We start from the raw sequence: 25,221 nt of genomic DNA, 5'->3' as shown, positions 1-25,221 counted from the left end.
ATATCCACTTCCTTAGGGAAGTGATATATCTCCTTTCTTTGGTAAATTCTCTTTTGTTGTGTAATAATTTAATTATAAATTACAACTTTATAGCTTCTTCATAATTTTCTCTATACCAATGTTACTTAACATTTTTAATTGAAGTCTGAATTTAGGAAGTTTAGTATTTTAAGTTATAACATATGCTTAAAATTGTATCATCTACCACAAACTAATTAAACTAATTACATTTTTTTTTCTGGTATGTTACAGTTGTTGGTTATTTATATTATTTATGTAAATTTTAGTTATTTATGATCTCTATATTATACATTTTTGTTCAGGGATTTGTCTTATTTTAGATTTTCAGTTAATTTTTAAGTTCAATGTTTTTTAGTTTACAGAATTGATATTTCTGTGCGTTAGCATTTTTGCTAATAAGTTTTGATTTTTCATTATAATGAATTATAAATAACAAATTATGTTTAAAATTTTGTATCTTCTAAATAATAAAATTTATTAATTTTATATATAACTTGTGTTAAATTTTTAACTACATATAACTTTAAAAGTAATTAAATAATTTTGTTGATCTCAACAGATTCCTATAGCAATAAATGTACTTAAACAGTCACTGTAGTGTAGCTGAGAATATCTTGTGTTTTATTTAACTCCTTCTTAGTTGGCAAGTTGGGGACTTACCTCCTTGTAGTTATTTCTTCCAACTGAAGACCTTTTGAGTGTGATATTTCTAAAATAAATGAGTTATTCCTGTTTTTTCCCCTGCAAATCCCAAATTACTGTCGTTTTTATGGGACATATACTCATTGATTAGAATATACTTATTGATTGAAGAAGTTTCACATCTTTTTACTTAACTTTCAAAATGAAGTTCTTTCATTATTTGAAACTATTCAATCATATTTTTAGAATTTCTCACATATTCATTGTTTACTTTTTTGAGTATCTCTATTCGTGGTATGTGTTAATGTTACATTAAATTCTTTTAAACTGAAAGTCTAGCCTCATTCTCCTTGTACCTCTATTATTGTCTGATCAAATTGTCATATTTATAAATAGTGTGGTGCAAATGTACTATTTTGTATGATGTTGACTTTCATTTTAAAACAAGATGTAGTACAACAACAAAGAATTGGAATGTAAGAGAGCTATGTTGATGTACTCTTGTTGTTAATCATGTTTATTTTACATGCATCTCATGTACTATTCATACTCTCTCAATTGGGATTTGTATTCCTACTTTATCCTGGTTTTTCTTGTTCCTTGCCCTGCTGACGTATGCCTTCTTTAGGGCAAAGAAGATACCTTTGCATCTGCTTCACCTGAATTCCATGTTGTTGTTGTTGTTGACTGCGTAACATTCTTCATATAATTTTTCTATGTCTTTTAGTAATGTGATGTCTGTGTAGTAAATATTGCTTATCAGTTCTTTTCTTGAACATTTTTTTAATAATCCTTAACCTCACTTTGCATTTTTTTTCCTTATCGTTTCCAGTGTCCAGATGTAACAGTATTGTCTGTTTTCTTCTGTGGCTGTAGTTTTGCAGCTATTTATTTTGATGTCTGAAGAGTATTTTCCACCACACTACTTTGAAGAAGTTTTGTAAAACTTGCCTGTGTTCTTCAGAAATTAATTCCAGGTCAGGTTGTTTAATTGTTTTTATTTCAAGAATTCATTACCTTTATTCTATAAATGACTTAATCTAAATTTTCATGATCATATAATACAGGGTGAGCAACATAAAACCAAACCCATAACGTAACTGCTGCAGAATTGGTAGGTTATGTTGGAATGGAATTTTATGAGTGATATGAATAAATTAAATGGAAAAAAACATAAAAAGTAATTTAAATGTTGCATTTACTTCCGTATTGTTACAAAAGATGATCAAAATGACCACCCTGGACATTGATGCACTTCTGTGCTCGAATGATCATATTGAGAGTCGTCTTGACACAAAACATTGTTGTCAATCACATTGATTTCTCACTGAATGTTCACCTTCAGGTTATCAATATTGTGGGGATTAGATACATAATAAACTCTCTCCTTTAAGTAGCTCCAAAGAAAAAATTGTAAGTAGTCAAGTCTGGGGAATGTGGATGCCACCATCCTCTGCTGACAGCTCACTCATTTGTGAAAGCTGCATGAATGTGATTCAGTGAAACATTTGATGTGTAACACATTACCCCGTCTTGTTGGAAGAAGCTGCTGTATTCTTTTTCTTTATCAGTTAATTGTGCGTAGAATTCTTCGAACATTGTGAGGTAAACTTGTGTATTCACTGTCTGGTCAAAAAATATTGGTCCCACTATACAATTACTGGAAGCAGCACTATTTAATTACTGAAATTACCAAACACCAATTTTCTCATCTTGAAGTGCACACTTGAATATCTTGTGAGGATTCCTCGCCATCCAATACTTGGTGATCTGTGAATTAACATGACCAGATAAATGAAACCATACCTTGTCTGACATGAAGTACGATATCAGTTCACTGACAATGTTTCGAGAAGCCAGTTGCAGTAATCAAGTTGTTTTGGTTTTCTGTCTCCTTCAGTTGTTGCGCAGTTGTAATGCGGTGTGGTTTCAATTTTAATTCGTGTAGAATTTTACGACAGGATGGGTAATTAACACCAGATTGTTGGGATAACTTTTGTAGTGATTTTTTTGGACCAGCAGTAATATTTCTTTCACTATCGACAATGGCCTGTGGAGTCCTAACGGAAGGTTGCATGTTTCATAATTGAACCTGTTGTATGCCATTTTTTTTTTAACTAAATCATGTGTGCTACTCTTCGCTGGGATACATTCATTCAGAAATTTTTCTACAAATACTTGAAGTGATTCTTCAATTCAAACGATGCAGAACAAATATAGGCTTCCACTATAGCTGTCCTCTCCTGGATTGAATAAGGCATTTTACACAAATACAACTGCACTCACAAGTAACCACCTGACAAATGACAGCAACAATCAGTAGTAACATATACATCCACTAGTCGTGCTAGTTGTGTGAGAGTCATAAATAGTGTTGGGTAGCATTTTCATTATGGGTTTGGCTTTATGTTGCTCACACTGAATAGAAACTATGACACTTTTATTTTTAAATATTCCTTAAATTTTTAGTTGTCACTAGAATTGATGATTATTTTTAAAAAACTTTTTAATCACATTTAGTAGTTCTGTCTTCTTTCTAGAAACTTTAATTGGATCTATTTTGTGGTAGAATAGAAAAAGGTTATCTATGTGTTTACATTCAGGTATCTTAATTTTTATCCACTAACTACAGTTGATCTGTTTATGTAATGCACTTCATAATGTTTTATTTATAAAGAAACTTGACCACCCAAATGTTGTAAATTTACCTGTTTTCAGATTTATGTGGTACTTTGCTTTTTAGAAATTGTAAATCAAATATATTTGTGCAAATTGTGACCAAGTAAGATCATGTTACATAGTTTGTATTGTTCTTTAATGTTACAGTGTTAGTCTTTGTATATTACCACAGTGTATTTAATTTCACTGAATTCTACTTTTGAAAGTTAGTTAAAGAACATCACTATTTTTATTTTTGAAATGAAGTAATGTTTAAATGTTATTTACATTTAAAGTAATTTTTTAATTTATAATTTGTAGGCTGAAAGATAATTAATTTTTTTTCTGAAATAAATATATTTTGTCAGTTGTGCAAACATAATATTTTCTTTGCATTTTTAAATTAATATATATATTTAGTGTAGTTTTTAATTTAATTTTCTAACTTATAAAGCTATTCCATTTTGGACTGTTATAATATGGTGTAGGTGATGTATCGAAGACTAATGATAAGACTAAGTAGCTATGTAATTGCATAACTTTTGTGTTATATGTATTTATTATTTAGTTTGCTTTTTATTATTTTTTTAATCAACAGAAACTTATATAATCTTTTGCTTTTACATTCTAGTCTGTTTCATGTTACATTTTTTTTTACTCATATTATTATTGCATATCATAGTATTATTATATTTGTATTTTTTATTAAGTAATTTTATTTTATCATTTAAATGCATTGTAATTTTTTGTCTTAATTGACCAAGTAAATATTTATTATTAATAGTTTTTTTTTTTTTTAATTCTACTCCTTCCTATTGAATATCCTACAGTTAAAGTTTTGTTGAATAATTAAAATTGGTTAGTTTTATCGATTGAACTTGAAAATGAAGGAAAAATTGATATGTGTTAGAAATTACTTGAACAAAAACATTTTTTACTAGTTATTATTATTTTGCCATTCCTAGATAGGCATTTAAAAAATTGTCATCTTGAACATTTTTATGAAATAACAAGTTGAAGTTTTCTTGTCTGTGACCTTCAAGTGACAAATACATGATGCTATGTCAGATTTCTCTACCAAGTTATATTGACATTTTTTACAATTGAAAGTCACCTTTTTTTTTTATTATTTTAATAGGAAGTATTATTGATTACTATCAAAATTAGCAAATAAGCAAACATTCTGTTAATCTGTTTAAAGGGATATTTACTTGGTTGATCTAATAGATCAGATCGTTTAATATGATTCATCAATTTGGCCTTTCATTCAAATGCAGACTTCATTTAAGTATAGGGAGTTAACATTTATTTTTTGATTATATGATAATCTGTATATGATAAATTTCATATTCAAAATTTTCATTCTTAAAATATTTTCCATCCAGACGAGTTGATGAACAATTAGATGAAAGCAGTTATGTACCAAGCCAGGGCTTAAAGGTATATGTTAAAGAAGGTACCAACTCAGTTCATCAGTTCTTTCTCCTGTGTTAATTTTAGGCTGTATGAAGTCTGAAATTGTTCTTTTGAAGCAAATACTACTTTTTGTCTGTAGACATGGGTATTTCTTAAAATTGATTTAAATAGTACCATTTAGTAGTCACATCACCTTCCTTCTAGAAATGGGTAACAGCACTCCTTGTAAAGCCTACTACTATCAAGCGTATTTGAATGTTACCCATAAAATTACTATTGGTAATTTTTTTTTTTAGTAAGCTTACTTTCTTTGTCAGCTGAGGGTGAAATCTGAAATTTTGCATAATGGTGAAAAAGGCTGTTTCACATAGAATTGTGCCTTTATTAGATGATATATCCATAATTCATTTCCTGCTATAATCCTGTGAAGAATCTCCTCCTTTATCAGCATACTAAAAAAGATAACTGCAAGTGTAGGATCATTTAATTCACTCATGAGTTCCTCAGTTGTCGCCATCCTCCATCAGCACGTTTCAGAGGTTCTAATGATCATACACCATTAAATTACACCATAGATTAAATTATGAGAAATACTGCTGAAGTTGCTATGCTGCCTATCTTTACTTGTTTTTTTTTTTTCACCATAAAACTGCTATTGCCACTGTTGGTTTTGTCTGAGTCTAAATGTGACCAGGTTGACCATCAGCAACTTTTGAAATCTTGGATAGTATATACGCAGTTGTTTATTGCTTATATGACTAATACCTCTCATTAAAAACAGAAAGCATTTCCATATTTATATCTTTTGAAGGAAATACTTTTGCCTGTAGAAAGTATAATAGTACACTGCTGTAACTTCTCAAGCATGGTCATCCTTTTTTAACTCTGCTGCACTTTCAGTAATTTACTGAGCAACTACTGCCTGAATATTGTCAAACCGAATTGTGCTGCTACCAGAAGACACCTATAGATACTGCTCGCTACATTTTTAGCTATTCCAATTTCTGACCCATTTTCAAACTTGTAAATGGGTTTCTTGTGATTTGGTTGAGTAGTGCACTTGACTGTTGACTGTTAGATACTAATGCTTAGCTCTATGAGTTGTATTAAAAGTAATCTTGTTTTTAATAGTAATATGTCTCTTCAATGGGACTGTTTGGCCTTGTGGTCCTCCCAGTATTTTTTCGTATGTTTTGACCTTTGTGCCCTTTCTAGTGTTAAAAATGTTGTGTTGTGAGTTTTTTCGTGTGAGTGTGAAGCAAGTGTTTTTTTCTTGATTTTTGTGTTTAATTTTATCTTATCTGTGGTGTCTACTGGTGTAAGGCCAATTCCTTCAGATCCTCTCTTATTTCTCTGATCCATCTGCATCCTGTCTTGGTGTTTTTAGAGTTGAGATTGTATTGTACTAGCTGTTTCAGAAGTCTTGAATCTTGCATCAAGTGTACCAGGTTAATTTTTGAGCTTTAGCTAGTTTGTTTCTTCTTATTTGGATCAAGGTTTTCTTCGTTTAAGTTGTTTTTTACTATTTCTTTGAGGTATTTAAATTGGTTTTACTACCAATAATATTTTGATTTTATTACCATTTATGTTTACTTCTTTTAATCGTTTTGATTGTTGGGGCATAATTTCTGTCTTTTTGAGGCCAGTTTTATTTGCAGTTTTGAAGTTCTAATATCTGTGATTTAGCTTTGTTGATGTTGTTTGCTATCAGTGACAAGTCGTCAGCGAAACGAAGACAGTTTGTTTTGATTTTTCGGCCTATTTTTACACCATTTCTAGAGTGCAGTTGAATAATAGTGGTGAGAGCCCATTGCCTTGGCGCAGTCCTGTTTTAATCTCAAAAGGTTCCAAGAGCTCGCCCCTGAATTTTTCTTTGGACGTAATGTTTGAGGGTCAGTTTTATCATGGTTATTAATTTGATATGTAGTCTGAGGTGTGTTAGAATTTTTAGTAGGGATTCTCTGTGAATGCCTTCTTTCTTGAAGTCTACAAATTTTATCACCATGTCTCTGTATCTTTCCCTGTTGTAATCCATTATTAGTTTGAGACTCATGATTGGTTTGGACAGCTCCTTCAGGGTCTGAAACCTCCCTGGTATTCTCCTAGTTCTTTTTCGAGTTGTGGACTGATCCTTTTGAGGATGATTCTTGGAAAGAAAAAACATTATGTTGTGCCTAGGAATGAGATTCTCTGTAATATTTAGGGTCTGTTTTATTCCCTTTTTGTGTACTATATGGATGAGGGCTGTTGTCTAGTCTTCTTGTTAAGCCAGATGTTGACAAGCTGTTGATGAAGGGCAATTTTTGCTAATCTTCTTGCATGTTTCCAGATCTCTACAAAAGTGTGATCTTCTGCTACTTTGAAATTCTTCAACTCACCCTGTGCTTGGTAGACTTCTTTTATTGTGGGAGGGTTGACGTTTTGTAGTGGTGTTGTTATTGACGTGTTTATGTTGAAGTTTAGGATTTTTATCGGTTCTTCGCAATTTAGGAGTATGTTAAATGTTTAGCTAGGATTTCTGTGTTGTTTTTATTGTTATGGGCCAGTTTAATGTCTTCATTCTTTATTAGTAGGATTGGGAGTTCATAATTTTGGAACTGATTTTTGAAGGATTTGTAGTATCTCGACAGTGTTTTAGTGAATTTTTCTTCTGTTGACTTAAGTGTGTCTTTATGGTGTTGTCTTTTTATTCTCCATAGGATTCAGGTGGTTTCTTTTGTTTGTTTTACTAGATTTTGGAATAATGTTTTAGATTTTTGGGATTGGTGAAACAGCCATGTTGGATGTCATTTTTCCACAGTCTCATCACATTCGCTTTTCCACCATTGATGCTTTTTACAGGATTTTATTGGGGCTAATTCTTCTGTGATTTAAGATAATTGACTAGATCTTTGAATTTATTCGTGATTGTTATTTTTTCAGTCACTTTTTTTTAATTTTCATTCTTGATAGTTGGGTAGGATCCATTTTTCTTTTAGTTTTAGGAGCTTGGTTTTGTTGCTTTCTTTGAGGAGAAAAGTTAATATTAATTTTGACTACATAGTGATCTGAGCCTGTGTCTACTTCCTGGAGGACTTTTATTTTTTAGATCTTGTGGTGGTGTTTGTCCATGAAGACATGGTCTAGTTAGTTGCCATTCTCCTATAGTGTAGTTTGTGTGCTTCCAGGTTTTGAGATTTCCTCTTGAAATATGTGGATTTTGAGATTAGGTTGTGGTTTCTGCAGAGATGAATCTCTCTCCATTTTTGTTTGTTTTCTTTTGGGCAGGCCATTTTCTGATGATGTCACAGTATCTTCTTTCTCTGCCTAGTTGAGCATGGAATACTCTGATTAATTATTTAACATGGTTTTTGGGGACGTTATTTATAGTCTAGTGAGTATCCCAGAACTTTTCTGTTTCTTTAAGTCTTTTGGGGAGTTATTTTTATTATTAATGGGTGCATGGGCATTTATTAAGTGTAGATTTTATTAGATGCTTTTAGGGTAAGTGTTGAGATTCTTGAGGATTGTGACTTGAATTCTTGTATGGAGTTTATTATTTTGATTCTGACTAAAAAGTCTCTTCCAAACTGTGAGACATTTTTCATCATTCTTTTTCCAGGCATAATTTTGTAGAGTCTATATCCTTGAGATTCCATGGTGTCCTGGTCGATGTTTCTTATTTCCTGAAGACCCATGATGAGAATTTTGTGTTGGTTCATTAGGCCAGTTATTATTTTTAGTTTACCAGTCTGCATGAGCACATTTTGTATGGAAGTTAGGTGATTTGCTTTGGTTTGATTTTGGATTTTGTAATTTTCTTGTTCACATGTATAGTGTTTGGGCATTCCAATGCGTCCAATCGCATGTCATCATCTAAGTGGCATCCCACCATATCCGAATGCTGCCTTTTTTTCTTAACTCTGCTGTTGTTTGATTCATCCGGTGTAGTATTTCTTAAAGACATTTCATGGTTGACAGTCAATGGGTCATTTGTGGTGGGACTAGGTCCCAAGTTACAACTAGATGTGATTTAATGATAAATGAAGCTGTGAAGTTTGTTTAGTTCAGTTCACCGGACAAATTTCTCCTATTTGTTCTGGATATATCCAGGTGCACCTCATGGAGGCTCAATTTGACTGTTCTATCATTAAGTCAACATCATACTGAGCCTGAAATTTTGTCCCCTTTATTTTGTGTTTATTGTGTATTTAAGTATTAACAATGCATTGTAGACACCATGTTGCTGAAAATATTAAGCTTTCTTTTATTATGTAAATCGCTGTTTGGCACAATTCATAATTTGCTCTTGCAAATTAGTTATTTTAATATATGAGTAGTATCCATCTCAAATAGATAAAAGCTGTATGTATTGGACAAATTTAGGTTGTTATATTTGGATATTGTATGGAAGAGTCTGTAGTTTTTCTTTGAGGTTGGAAAATTGCAGTCTACACAAAATAACATATGGGAATCATAATTTCTGTAATAAAAGACACTAAACACATTTTTATTCTTGAACACATAATATATTGTTAATTAGACACATTTGAATCATAAAAAAAAAATTTGTTCTTTACAAAGTGTATGATTTCAGCTTTGTACAAAAGCAATTTTCTGTGCAATATAAGTATCAATTTGGAACACGCAAAGAGTTTTTTCTTTCATTTGTTCAACTGGAACTCAAACTTTGAAGGTAAAAAATATTAAGATACTAGAAATTCCCTTTTTTATTAAAAAAATTAAGTAAAATTAAAATAATTTTACTGTTTGTTTTTACGGTTTGTTTTTAAATTTAATAAAACAGTACAAATAAATTGCAAATAATCTGTTAATATAATTCTAAATGTAAATCTAAATTTGTAATTCTGATTATTAGAATTATAATTGTAAATGTGAATCTTGTTAATTTTAAAATTATTTTTTACTAAATTAATCATTCCCATCACAAAATCATAGTACTAATTTCACTGTTACAGAATAGGTTTTAGTGAAAGAAAAACAAAAAATAGTTTAACTTTTGTTATATATTCCTTTGAAAATAATTTTTACTTATGCATTATGATGGTTAGTAAGTTAAGATAATCCTCAGTATTCATTAACGCTAACACAGTTAGTTTATGCAGTGTTGAGTGATGAAAGCTCAGCAGCCCACCGAACTCACACAACTCCTATCTCACAGCCTTTCCTCACGAAACTGACATTGTGACATCTCACTGGACTTTGCACAACTCCTGTTTAGCTGGTCTTTCCAGGAGTATTTATACTTCTATCTCTTTACCTGGCAGATCAGACTCAACTCAAAGCGTTGGAATAATTGACCAAGGCTTTTGTTACCATGAGTTCCATAACCAGGTCTGGTAGCTTTTCTCACAATACAAATATTTGTTCATTGTGTGTCAATAGCAGTGTTTCAAAAGACAATTGTTAAGCAGACCTGTTACCTTTACTAAAAAAGGTTTCTTGTAGTCCCTTTCTGGATTCTCCAATTGTTATATTTTCCTACTACTTTCATAATAATTGGTAGGAATGCATTACTCAGACCCGCTATACTGGTCTTGTTACAATATATATGATATTGTTAGAATCACTAAATCTAAACTGTATCAGAAGAAAATGAAATGTGATTAATAACGACTATATTAAAATTAAAATAAAAAATGTTTCACTTAATAAAAATAATTTTGGTTTAAATGTGTATGTCATAATTTGAATAAGGTGTCAATAAGTTGGTATAGATACACATGAAACTGTGTAAGTTAAATTTATGAAGAACTGAACTCATAGAAAGCTGAGGTGTAGTAATTTGATAAGTTCAATTTATTATTCAGAAATAAACATTTATTTGTGTGCACCATAAATGATGTATGGAAGTAATATGTTATTCTCAATACTGCCATCTAATAAGTAGATTTGTTTTATTCAGTTAAATTACTGATTGACTAAAAGTACCTTATTTTACACATCTCTCACTTTAAAAAAGAAAGTGAGGAAAAAAAGGTGAGAGCTATGTAAAAACAAGTGAAATAAATATGAGATAGTTCAAAACAGAAATGATTGTTAGATGAAAAATTATTTCATTTATTGCATTTTCCAACCCTTTTCAGTATTATCTAGTATTTTATTATTTGTTACGCGAATAGAGGTAGAAACTAAATTTTAAATTAGATGTGCTAAAAAATTACAAATAGAAACCACTCTATAACCATTTAAAAAATAAAATTAATAAATGACTGTATTAGTTATTAAACAATCGCAATCACTTTAATAGTAAAACATTTAGTGATTACAAAACAACACCAAAAGAGTATTTCCACCCATGTTTATAAAATTAAAATAACTGTTAATTAAGCAATCTACAGTATTGTTTTAGGAAATTCCAGTTGAAATGGAAATTTAATGTAAAGACAGTAAATTTCTCATGTTCCAAAAATGGGTTGCTCCACCATAATTGTGTCTTTTACACATAGGATTAGATAAGATAAAAATTTATATGAATAATTATCACATTGTTATTAAACTAGGAAGCTTCTCCTTCATTTAGTTAAGTATTAAATATTTTTTTAAACTATTTAATTCAATTTATTATGGATATTTTTTTAACTTGTGATTTAAATCATTTGTGACTAGTTTTCATGCAATGTTTAATAGAATAAGATCAACTTCTCTGGTTTCCAATATCTGTAATGAATCAAATGTTCCTTTATTCTGTTGTAAGTTTTCGTTTAGTTTGCCCTACTGTATATATGAAATTGCAGTTGGTGTCCTTACAAATCATTTTACACATGCCCACTTATTTAATTGTTAATAAACAGATAAAACTCAGAAATGTCATTTTAAGAAAATGTTGCTGTACTGTAGAGATTTTTGTTTGGTTTAAAATACACTTTGCTTTGAAGTAAATGGTCTGTTTTGTTTTAAATGACAGATTTCTTAATTTTTTTGATTTCAGTTGACTTAATGTACAAAATGTTCTCAGAATTAAGGTCTTTATAAAGTTTTATTTGTTTATTGTCATAAAAAATGAAATCTATGCCAAACCTAAAAAAACATCATTCTTGACTCCTGTTTGTTTGTCTTTTCAACAATATTCTCAGAGACTATTGGAGATTCAGTTCTGGGTGCCATTTCCTTTTTTCATGTAGAAAAAATATAAAATCATCACTTCTGATAAACAGTTTACGCCAAGTTCATTATAGTCTCATTTTATTATTATAGGTGAAATTAGGGGAACATTTTCATCTGCCATAACTAAAAAGTAAGCATTTCCAGACCTATGTTTATAAGAACTTCTTTATTTTAACCTGAAAAACATACGCCAGAATTATTAGTGTTTCTTTATCACACATTTCTATAATTGCTTTCCAAGGATTCCCAATTTTAATTTGATACATTGTGTAACTAAAAGAAACTAAAAATAAAATAAAGAAGTATTTTGCTTATTGTAAATATAGAATCAGATGAATCAGTTGTAGTCTGGTCTTAAAAAATGTTTTTTAAAAACAAAAGTTTTAAAAAATCTGTAATAAACAGAAATTAGATGATTCAAAAAATTGATTTTTATTAACATGATTGAAAAATTTTGTTATTGAGTAGTTGTATGGAGCCGTTTTAAAATTTATTTTGCAGAAGTTTCCTAAATTTAGAAAATTGGATGTTTTCCAGTGTATTAATTTTTTTTAGAACTAATTTAAAATGATACTGTTTAGTTAAACAGTTACTTTTTATTTATCAATACTGATAAAAATATAGTTTATTAAATATATGTTTAGTTTATTTAATTATTAATTGTAATTTTTTTTGTTTATACATGGTTTGATAAAAATATGTAAAATATTATTTTGTTCTCAAAACATCTTTATTTATTTATTTATCAATATTGATTTTGTCACCTTCAAAGTATTCCTTTTAATACATTTGTGCCAATATTTTGGCACAAATCTGCAAAGCACCTTTGGATACAATCTCCAGAATGACATTTAACTCCTTCAGCGATTCTGTTTTTATCTCTTCAATGTTGGCAAAACATCGTCTTTTATGGTTCTTTTCAGCTTGTAGAATAAGAAGTCACAGGAGGCCATGTATTGGAATTCAGAGGCTGAGGCATCATAACAGTATTATTTTTGTCCAAAAATTCATGAACAAGTCGTAATTTGTGACCAGGTGCATTGTCATGGTGCAATTGTTATGAATTGTTTCATCACAAATTGGGCATTTTCTTCAGATTGCTTCATGCAAACAGCATAGAACTTCAGGTATTAATTCTTATGAACTTTGTGATGGTGATTCAGCGATTGTCCATAATCATTTAATTCCCTTTTTTGAAGTCTGTTGATGTACTGGGACATCCTGGTTGCTCATCATCTTCACAACCCTCTTGGCAAATTTGTACCACTTTTGAGCAACTTTTCATTGAAAAATTGCCAAAAGCAACATTCAACGTTTAAAATCAGTGCTGGACTTTATTCAATTCTTAAAGCAACATTTAATAAAAATTCTTTGTTACATTTTTTCCACTTAAAAATCACCTACCATATCAAAACATGTAACCATTTCAACAGTAAACAATAAACTAAGCTTCCAATATGGCTACCAGTCTAAAAATACATTAGGGACAAGTGTACCACACAAAAACAAGAAAAAAATTGTATAATTGAACTTGTAGCCTGGGAAATTAAAAAATTCCCCATATTTTTTTTACCAAACCTTGTACAGAGTCTTTGGGTTTTTATTATACCGTTTCCTTAGTTCCTCCTGGCAGTAATTAATAATTAAAGTGGTCATTAATATTAGATTTCAACTACTTTTATTTTCCTTAAACATTTTTTAATTGTCTCTTTTTTCTGTTTTTTTTCACCGATTTTGAGTACAGAAAAAACAATTAAGGTAAAGCTTCTCATTCAATTAATATAAGCATAGAATATGGAATGATGGCTAATGAAGAGAAGATGAAGGTCACGTTAAAAAATCAAAGAAAAGGATTTGAGACAAAGATTTTAATGTAAGGATTCTGGATGAGAAAATAATATTATATTTTATTGTTATTAAACATCATTGCAGATAAAATTTTTAAACAAAAATTTACAATCAGTTCAAAAATATGAACTACTAATATTAAAAAAAACTATTTTAACTAATAATAATAATAATTTTATTAGTTTAGTTAGAATATTAATATTGTGATAAAAAATCTGTAATAATAGCCATTTAACAAATTCTACAAAGATTTGTTATTATAACTAAGCTACAACTATTAATGTGAAAAATAAAATACAGTATAACTAAAAAGAAAAAAAACTAAAAATATAACTAAAAAGAATTGTGTAGACTATACACACTTCTGGAAAGTGTATAGGTTGTTTCAAATAACTAGAAAAAAGGGCAAAATAAAACATAATTAATGATCTATATCCATGTACCTGTAAACCTCCTTCCTCTAAATGGCCCTTATACCATTTTTTAAATTGTTAGAATCATGACCATGGAAGAACTTAAGCTGCAACCCAAAAGACCATCTAAACTCTAAAAATTAGTGCTAGAATAAAACTAGAACTTTAGTAATATAAATTCTGTAGATTAAATATATTATTTTTGTCTAATTGAAGATGTATTGGTCGTAGGATTGTTTTTAGCAAATATTTTGGAAATTTATACTGAGATCACTATTGGTTTCATCTTTTTGCTTCCCCCTCCTAAATCATATGCTTAAGGATCTTTTTTGAGCTGATAATACATTTATAATTTTTAATCACATGATGTTTTGCTACTACTTCCCTATACTTCAATTTGTTATCATTGTTGAGTGTTAGTAATCTTATATATATATATATATATATATATATATATATATATATAAATGAATGTGTGTTTTTCCTTATGCATTCCTATACCATTCATCCAATTACGATGAAACTTTGGTGAGTTGTGCACCCATCCACGAAGGTTTCTGAATTAGTTTTGACCCGCTGGGGGTCAAGATATTTCAAAAAACTATATTTATGGTCCAATTTTGCTCATATTCAAAATATATATTAGTTACATGAAAAGAAATATTTTTGCAAAAAAGAGGAAAAGGGAAGATGAGAAAAAGGGAATGGTTAAATTATCAGGTTAATTTTTTTGCAAGATTAAACGTTCACTTTTTTAATGTTTTATCAAACTTTCATTTGTGTTCATTTAATATATATATACTCAAATCTAGCAACGGTGAAGCATTGCTGCGTCAGCTAATTCCTTAATAATACTTAAAAGAAAAGTTTTGCAAATCATCACACCTAGAAAGGGTCAATAAGTACCAGAATCTATAATAATTTTTTTACATTTTGATCATATGCGCCCAACCTAGTTTGTGATCATCTATTATATCTGAAAAAATGTTACATTTCCTCTTAATATAATTACTGAACTAGAATAGTTAATATAAGTCAAGTTATTAATGCTACCCTATTACTAATTCTGCTATTGCTACTGTCAATGCTGCTGCTGACATCTGTCATATTTACTAGTTCTGTTGACTAATAACACTAAGCTAGATTTAAGGCAAATAATCTTACTCCAAAATTGTTCTAAAAGAAATTTATGGCTCTCTGAGTCGTCAAACTCTTTAGGTTGACATGTTTAATTTTTCTGTTGAGACCACATTCTTGTCACTGTTGTGAACTCCATGATCTTGTATGTTCGAACAGTGTGATCACATTCACTTTATAACAGTCTGTTTTGAGGTACACTCTATAAGGTAATGAAAAAGGAATTAAATTAATTAATTTAAATCAATTTATTGTTATGTATTATCTTTTTCTTCAATGACTGGTTAGAGAAGATGTAATTCAGAGAAGTCAAATTTTTTAATGCCCAAATTATTAATTTTAATTTTTGAATTAACTGTTAAAAATCTAAGATTCAAACAAGTTTATGCTCATTATTTAGCAAAATCAACCAAATTGTTTATCTTCAGTAAAAAATAAATTATAGTGAAGTTGTTAAAAATAAAGCACAGTTATGGGAGAAAGGCTCTTCATGTGTGACTAATTCTACTTAAGTTATATAATGAAGTACTATAGTAGCAATTTATTATTACAATGTATTTCATAAATATAAATACAAAAAATTATATTAAGAAAAAGTGACCCTACCAACTTTCAAACCTTGGAATTTTTATTACTTAATTTTATGGAAGCAATTACATTAACCATCATATTATAATACAATTTAGTAGCAATGCCTTCGTTATTATATGCCTGTTAACAACTACATAGCAAGGTATAATGAAATGTATATAGAATTTTATATATATTTTGAAAATATATGTATATTTTGCACAATATTGAAAATATTGCTGCAAATTCAGTTAAAGTAAATTGTTCCTTCAGATCTCAGTTGTTCAAAAACAACTGAGAAATAATATATTTAGTTTTTCAGGTATATATATCTTTAGATTCATTGTTCAGTTCCTTTAGTTTAACTTGGTTTCAGTATTATGACATACTGTGCTGTGAACTGAGGTTAATAAAATAGAACTGGAATTTCGCTTAGAAAAAGAAAGAGACATGATCATGTTTTTTGTGCTGATAACAAATTGCTATTAATAAATACATTGGCCGTGCATCTTAATTTATCCCTTACACTTTTGTAGCCATTATTTACATCTATTGCAGCCCTTAAAAAGTTTTGACAATCAGGAATCAATTTTATTTATGTAATTTATAACGTAGGATGCTGAAATATTTTCTTCTACCATTTGCAAATCAAACTGGGTTCAAAAGAATTCAGAATATTTTGTTGTATGAATTAATTCTTATATCTAAATTGCCTCTTTTTAAAAATACTTGGGGATAGAGAACATAACATTGTGAGAATGAATAATTCTTCTGTTTTTTTCAGGTTATCTAAGCTTCATCAAACAGTATGAATTGACTTTTCATAAAATATCTAGGCATTAAATTTTTTTCAAAAAGCGGTCACAATTCATCAGAAATTTTCTTGTGTGGTAGTGGTATCAACCAACGAGTTAAAATCATTATGAAAGTTTAGCCAGTTATACAAATTTTACTCCAAATTTTTATTTGTAAATTTAAAAAAGTATGTTTTTGCAATCCATATAATATAATAAAACTACACTTCATCGTATGTGGTGTGAAAATGGTGTATTTTGTGTGTAATAAAGGGTGCGATATATATTGGCATTGCTTAAAAAGTATTACAATGTAATTTGACCTAGATAAATATAAGGTATGCAAGAGAAGAAATTATGGTTGGAGTTAGCAAAAATAGCAAAAGAAAATTTATATAAATGTATGGACCTATGTTTGATAATATACAAGAATCAATTATGATTAAATTTTTAAAAGATCAAATAAGTTTAATTTAGGTGTGTTGCCCAGGTATTTTTCTGTTTGGTAATTTATGAATTTATGGCTGTAAGTTGCCCGAAAGACATCCTGCAAGCTAAATGACTATACACTGTAATTACATTAACTATTCCTCACTATCAATATTCATACTCATGTAAGCTGAAATTATCTTCTATTTTAACAGACTATATTAATTACCAGTGTACCTATCGTGATACTGTGGTATTTTGTAAGCCTTCTGGTCCCTAGCTCTTATAAGCCCCACCCACATACAGTGCTGAAATATTGTGTTACATGCTAATAAAAGCTTATTGAACATTTTTCTATTTGTTAATATTAGAACGATTAAAACAGATGTCTTTTATTCTTTCTGTGAAATTGTGAACTGTATCTATATGTCATATGAATTATATTTAATTAAATACCTATAATTAAATTTATGATTGAAATTAACCAACAATTTTTTTTTTTTATATTGTTTAGAAAACTAAAATAAATCAATTTTTCTATATATGTATATATATATATATCAGCAATAGTAATAAATCCAGATTATCTAGCAGTTTGCAAGAATATTCTGTTTAAGTCTTGTTCTAAAATTTAATTTGTAAATTGTATCACTTTCCTCATTATTCTACATATAAAGGATGATAACAGCATTAAAAAGCTTGGGAACTGAAATAAACTTTTTATAATTGCTATGTTGTCTAACTCTTCCAGTGAATGCTGGCTTATTTAAAAAATGTATACACAAGAGAAATTTTTATAAGCTGAAGTATGACATGATCTCAAAGGTATGCCTACTTGAAAATGGACTAAAAATTAATTATCTATTTGTAAGCAGCTATGAACTGACTAAGTAACTTTTGTCAGGTGTACTGTAAACAAATTGAGAGAAGCATTAGCCATGTTAAAGTCCACGTAAATTTGCTCTAATGCACTACATCAGTCTAGGTGCAGCCAGAGAAGCTGAAAATTTTGTGATCAATAAGAGGAAGAACAAAGAGAAAGGAGTAGTTTTCATAAGAGGAACATGAATAGTTTGCTGAAGAAACTGATGATGGTTGGGACCAGTAAAAAATAATACTGTGGATAATAAAGAATTTGATCCTGTAAACCTTGAAACAGTTCCTCAACAACTTGGCTTCATCTCAGGTAGATCTGATGCCAGAAAGCTATACGAATGAGTAATGTTAGAGTGGCACAGTTGGATTGTAGTTCCAGAATTTTTACACTATCTTTAGATTTCTCTAAAGCTTGTGATAGTGTTAATCATGATTTTCTGCTAAAATACTTTTTACGTATGATTTTTCTAAAAAGTTAGTCATGTTTTTGCTTCTCATCTTTGTTAGTGATTTTAGTATGTAGCATTTAAAAATTACATTATAAATGTGTATTAGCACCTCTGGTATTTCCCAGATCGAATTAAGGAACTTTGCTGTTTTCATTAATGATTAAAAACTTGTTAAATCACATTATTTATTTAAATGTTTGCTATTTTTAGATAACTATAAAATTGATAAAGTAATTACTAGTTCATTGGATTGTATCTTATTACAGAATGACTTGACAGTTATATGCACTGTATCTTCAAAATAACTTGTTGAATCATAATAAAACTAATTATGTGATTCTATGTCATTTATTGCTTTTCAAGTTTCAATTGTACTGAGAACTTATTACATGTAATAATTCTACATTGAATTTGAAGAGTCCTGTAACTGTCGCTATAAATAGTGCATCAAAATCCTTTTTTTATATTTTGTCTTAGCGTCTGTTTTTACAATATAGGATTGCTTCTTGGATTTTTCTGTACTCTAGTTAAAATAAGCTTGAATTGGCTTCTGAAATATGAAATCCCTACCATCGTTCTAAAGTATTATTCATTGAAAGGTTACAAAATAGATTCCTTAGAGTACTACATTATAAGAAATATAGTGTGTCTTGCCCATTAGATTCTCTAATGAATGATTTAAGGTCGATATTTAATGTTACTTTAAGTAATTAACATTCTTATTTTATCTTACTTTAAGATATAGGATTAATAATTTGATTTAATATTAAATGACACTGAAATATCATTAAATTTGAAATATACACTGACCTTCTGAGTTTATATGTCTTATTCAACTCAAATGAATTGTTGTTTCTAATTTCTTGGGAAAGAACATTTCATCATTCTAATTTGTTTTTATTAGAAAATTCTGATTAGTAAATGGCTTAATGTAAATATTGCTACATTCGCTAATAAAATTAAAATAATCAGGACTGCCTTGAATGGTTGAAAAATAGTTGAATATCCTTAATAAATTTTAATAATAAGCTGACTGCTATTTAATTTTTTTTATAAGCATTTTGTAATTCAGTTATTTTTTTTGTCATTTATCGTAATTATTTTTATTTTTACTTTTGTCAAGAAGTTTTTTTGGGCATATCCTGTCTGCCTTCAGTTGTTATCGAAAAAATAAATAAAATTAATTAATATAAAGCTAGAATAGCATTTTTATGGAAATTGATAGTAGGAGACTGTTGGAAACATACTAAGAAAAAGTAAGTGGATTATGTGAGGTAAGTGAAAGATGAAAGCACAGGAAAAGTGGAGTATTGATGGAAGATATGCTGTTTATGAAACATCAACTGATGAAACAATGGAGAGATTAGAAAAGGAAAAGAAGATGTATATAGTTTCTGTATGCAGTAGAAGAAAAACTTCATCTTACATTTTTAAAATGTAAACTTGAATCTCTTTGGAATGTCTTATTTTTTATCCTTTATTGTGTGAATAGCTCAGACTGTTTTCCCACCCAGGAGATAAGATTGTATCAGACCTGACCAGACAAATTTTATTTTAACACTAAATGCTCTTAAATATTTTTTTCAGTCACCACTCTCATGCTAGTCCTCAGTTCTAATTAACAAAATTTCTGATCATATATTATAATACCTTATTCTATGTTCTATTTAAAATAATAGTTAGGATAGAAGATAAGATATTAGTGAGTTAAAAAATTGAACTAATGTTTGATTGAACTCAGGCATGACATTTTTCATACACTAAAAAATGTCTGTTTCATATTCCCATGCACAAGCTTGAAGCTTATATACTAAATGAATAATCCAGAAAAAAAACTTTAAATCTAGTGCTCTGATAAACTGGCTTTGCAAAATCCAAAAAGTTTTAAAACAAAAATCTCTAACATATCCTTCTTGTTGTCATGATCAGTTGACATGTTTTTATTTTTTTTCTGTTCCCAGCTAATGTTTAATTCATATTTTTATTCCTTGTCCTACATACCTAATACATAACTTTTAATTAACTCTCTCTTGCTTATATCGTACATCCTTAAATACTTTTATATTTTAATGCATTTTAATTTTTTGCTTACAAGTTTTTCCTTACACTTCCATCTTTTACTGAACTTAATAGTCTTTAATTTCTGAAATACTATTCTTATTTTATTTTCAGGTGTGTTTTTTCCAGTTAAAATTAATTTCAGAACTTTTATTCTATGCCTACCTGGTTTTCCTTATGCCCAGGTTAAGCTGTCATAAAATATTAAAATGATCTAATTGATTTCATTTTAGTTCTTATTATCACAATTCATTCCTGGTGATGGCTTTATAGTAAATTTTCAATTTGAATATTTTTTCTCCTACTTATTCATCCATATTTTGTCATTACCTCATTTTTAGTTTCAAACTTATCTTCAATATCATCAGTGAAACTTATTTAATTTTACCCTTGCATTTTATTTCAGTATCTTAACTTGATTATTTTCATATAAAAATTAAAAACTAGTAAAATTAAAGAGTTTCTCTCATACCTTATTGAACCACTTTCAAAGAAATAGAATAAGTACTTCCTCTACTATTCTGTTCTTTCTGAAACTTGAAAATTTTTTGTTTCTGTGCACTATGTTGCATGTTAGAAATTATAATAGTCTAAATTCTTCTTCATACTGGCTTGTTGAGGTTATTGTTCATAATTCTATCATTAGATTTTTTGTTTAGCAAATTTGCTAAAGAAATATAATTGATGAAATATATATTGATGAATTGTAAAAATTGTTAACAATATTATGTATAAGCTCTTTTATAATTAAATTAAAATTCAGTACTTTTTTATATGAAAAATAAAAATATTTATTTTTCCTTAGGTACAAATTTTCCATTATTTTTATTATAAAAAATAATGTTTAAAAATATCCTATCCAAAATTTGTTGTAGTTACACCAACTGACCTTTTTAATGAAATATTTTATTTATTTCTGTATGCAGTTTTTTTTTTTGTAGTATTGTTTTTTTTACTTGCATGATTAGTAGTTATGTTTGCAGATAAGGTAAATTGCTGTAGTCTTCTTAAACATTCTGTTAGTACAATCCAAAGTATAAAATTCTAGCCGTTCTTTTATATTCTGAATTAGGTCATTCAAAGCTGAAATAAACTTTTTTTCTTTTCAGGGGTTGTTATTTCGTATCCGGTAGCAGAGGTACTGTCTGCGATATTTGATAATCTCCCTCAAGGTTTGGCTAGGTGTAGAATTTGTGGACGTGTTGTAACAGATATACAAAAACATTATAAGCTTCATAATTCACAAACGCATCATTGCCCTCATTGTCCTTTAGTTCTTACACGTGCTGACAATCTAAGACGACATATTAGAGTTAAACACAGTCAACATTTGCAATTGGCAAATTCTAATAATACATAATATTGCATAATACATAATTAACCAAATGGAAACAAAGTATACCTAATATTGTTCAACTGCTAAGGTTGTGTAGCAGAGACATTTAGTTTATTAAAAATTAAACATATGATTTTTATTTTTTTATTTTAAATAAATTAGTACAACTAAAACTACCAAAAACGAATGAAAACTGTTTAGAATTATAACAAATGTTTATAGAAAAGGTTATATTAGATTCATAACAAGAGAATGTTGTTAATTATCTATAAAGATCATTTTTATTTACATTATAAATAATAATAATATATGCAACTGCATTTACTAACTTATTGTCTGTCTGTATTTGTTGTTCAACCATAGTTAACATTTCTTTATCTAACTAAAACCAAACCATATGATAATTCATAATTGCTTAATGTATGTTAAAGTAAAAACAATTTTAGTGACTTCAGAAGCCTGTGAGTCACAGATGCATCACATCAAAGTGACACAACATACAGCAGCTAGAACAACTCACTTTATAGATAAATATCCTAAATTGCAAGAGCTTAACTAGTTCTGTTGATTTATAATATTGCAGTTACTGATGGCAAAGATTTGACACTATGTTGAAGAATCTTTTTTATTGTTATATTGCTTAGTGAGAACCATCAACATTTGTATTTCTGAGTGAACACACAATTTTATTTGAGTTGTGTAAAGTAATTTATGTATTTTCCTGTGTTTGAGGAATTATGTTTCTTAATGTTTCACTTACACAATTAGATCAGTGTTTTAGTTCTTGAATTTTATTTTCTTGTTCATTAAAAAAACATTTTTTTTCCTAAAGATCATTTCAAAAAAAATAATTTATTCATTTTTACAATTTTTTTTTTTTTAATTGCACAACTGTACATTTTTTTAAATATTGAAAATGTTACATATCCAAGAGTTATTAAACCATTTAATATTACTTCTATATTTTCAGTTTCAGATTAATTTAATATTTTCAGTTTCAAAATTTACAAAATAATTAAGTGAAGCTAATTATTTTGTACTTGTATAAGTGTTTTTGGAACTAATTATAACTCTTAAAAATATACCATAATAATCATTAAATCATAATAATGTAAAAAAAAACTTAATTAATTACAAAGATGCATCAGATTCGAATAGTATGCCAAAATCTATAGATATTATTTCATAAAGTAGAATTTCCATAATTTGGTCACCATTGGGACCATAGCAGTGACAAATTAGGGAAAATGAGAATTAAGGAACTTAAAATATACTTTTAAGATTGTATATTTAAAAAACTGTCTGTAATGTAGCCTCTATTTGACTAATCTTTTAGAAAACAAGAAATAATTTTATTACTATTTTTGTACTGATTGATTAAAATAATTTTTTTTTCAGCTGAAGAACATAAAACACAATAACTTGATATGAAATCAAAATATATAAACAAGGTTGCTTATGTTGAAAAAAAAACTGCAAACCTAAAATAAAAGAACACTAAGACAATAATGAAAAGAAAAATTCTTCATAATTATAATAATGTTTCAGTACATTATTTTTTTTATAAGTCCATTAGATCTTATTTTTTGAATAAGTTTAGTTTGTATTCTCTTTCTGTTTTTATGGATGATGAATTGTGGTAAATGGCAAATTAAAATAGATTTTACAGTATTTATTTAATCATATTTAACAATATTAAATATAAAAAGATGAGAAAATACTACATTTTTTTTAAGAGTCCATATGAATGTATAAGTGAAACACTATGTAGTTACTCATTCATCACAACTATCTCCTGTATCTGAAATTGACATTTTTAAGGTTTTAATTAGGCTCTAGAAACCTGTCAAGAAGTTTTTAAAAAATTCAACTTCTAAAGGGTATAATAAAAAATATCTGATCACTTTCTGATAGAAATTCACTATGACTGTTAATACATCAATTTCCCAAGTTAAAACATTTGTTATCAATTCCTAATGATTTAAAAGAGGATGAATTTATTTAGGTTTAGTGCCAAATAATAGACTTACATCCAGTGAGTAAGCTGTCTTAAGAAATTAACATAGAATAAAAAGATAGCATTTTTTATTCATATATAGTCATATATAGTATATATAGTTTATCCTAAATTTTAGTCAAAAATAAATTAATACTCTTTTAATAAAAAATAACCTGCTCAACTTGTCTGGAATCACTGATTGTAGAATATGCAAGCACACTTAACATTTGATTGTTACACATTGATGGTAGGTGTAAAAATGCTCTACTAACATCAGAAATAAACATTTTGTACATAAGCTCTTTTAATATTCTAGGACTGAATTAAACCATTCAGTGATTTATCTCAGTCAGAGAGCCATCAGGTCATTTTAGTGTTTTTTTTATGACCTTGATCTCCATCCTCAAGGCACAATGAAATTACAAAATACATATAATTATCATTGGAATCACAAATTGCAATTTATAATTGTAAATTGTACTTTCATTTTAAATAATATATTATACTACAACACTAATGTATTATCATTATAATATAATTTTTTTTTTTTGTCATCAGTCATTTGACTGGTTTGATGCAGCTCTCCAAGATTCCCTATCTAGTGCTAGTCATTTCATTTCAGTATACCCTCTACATCCTACATCCCTAACAATTTGTTTTACATATTCCAAACGTGGCCTGCCTACACAATTTTTTTTCCTTCTACTTGTCCTTCCAATATTAAAGCGACTATTCCAGGATGCCTTAGTATGTGGCCTATAAGTCTGTCTCTTCTTTTAACTACATTTTTCCAAATGCTTCTTTCTTCATCTACTTGCCGCAATACGTCTTCATTTGTCACTTTATCCACCCATCTGATTTTTAACATTCTCCTATAGCACCACATTTCAAAAGCTTCTAATCTTTTCTTCTCAGATACTCCAATTGTCCAAGTTTCACTTCCATATAAAGCGACACTCCAAACATATACTTTCAAAAATCTTTTCCTGACATTAAAATTAATTTTTGATGTAAACAAATTATATTTCTTACTGAAGGCTCGTTTCGCTTGTGCTATTCAGCATTTTATATCGCTCCTGCTTCGTCCATCTTTAGTAATTCTACTTCCCAAATAACAAAATTCTTCTACCTCCATAATCTTTTCTCCTCCTATTTTCACATTCAGTGGTCCATTTATAATATATATAAAATATATAATATATTAACATTAATACAATAATTAATAATATATTATCTTACAACACTCAACTTCTCAGGAATTCCTCCTTACAGCCTTAGCCTAAAGAGGAATTATCATATTACTCCAGAACTTGAAACTTCCCAAAACTATGTAGTGGGACCAGATTCTTTACAAGTTCCCTATATAAAAATATAGAAGCAACAGTTGTCACAGGTTCTGGGAGGACCGAAAACAGTTCTATTTGCTCCCATGCATCTCTCTCCTTATATCAGACTTTTCATTTCAATT

General features: G+C 28.6%; 1 protein-coding gene across 8 annotated transcripts in view; it reads left to right on the top strand.

Moving 5' to 3' along the window:
• Nucleotides 1-25,221, top strand: part of LOC142334408 (modifier of mdg4-like) — a 288,350-nt gene that overhangs the window by 197,262 nt on the left and 65,867 nt on the right. The window contains exon 5 of one of the 8 annotated variants that reach the window (XM_075382506.1): nt 23,153-23,241. The exons of 4 other annotated variants lie outside the window; for them this stretch is intronic. In XM_075382506.1, the coding sequence (XP_075238621.1) occupies nt 23,153-23,175 (23 nt within the window). In that variant the 3' untranslated portion in view covers nt 23,176-23,241. Of the gene's footprint in view, nt 1-1,495; nt 4,088-13,588; nt 13,699-21,527; nt 21,883-23,152; nt 23,242-25,221 lie in introns of those variants that run through there. 3 more of the 8 variants (XM_075382422.1, XM_075382478.1, XM_075382470.1) reach the window with 3 other exon arrangements.

This window comes from Lycorma delicatula, chromosome 1 (assembly GCF_047948215.1).
Source record: "Lycorma delicatula isolate Av1 chromosome 1, ASM4794821v1, whole genome shotgun sequence".
NCBI lineage: Eukaryota > Metazoa > Arthropoda > Insecta > Hemiptera > Fulgoridae > Lycorma > Lycorma delicatula.
Note: the sequence above shows the minus strand (reverse complement) of the source record. Positions and strands in the feature narration are given on the sequence as shown.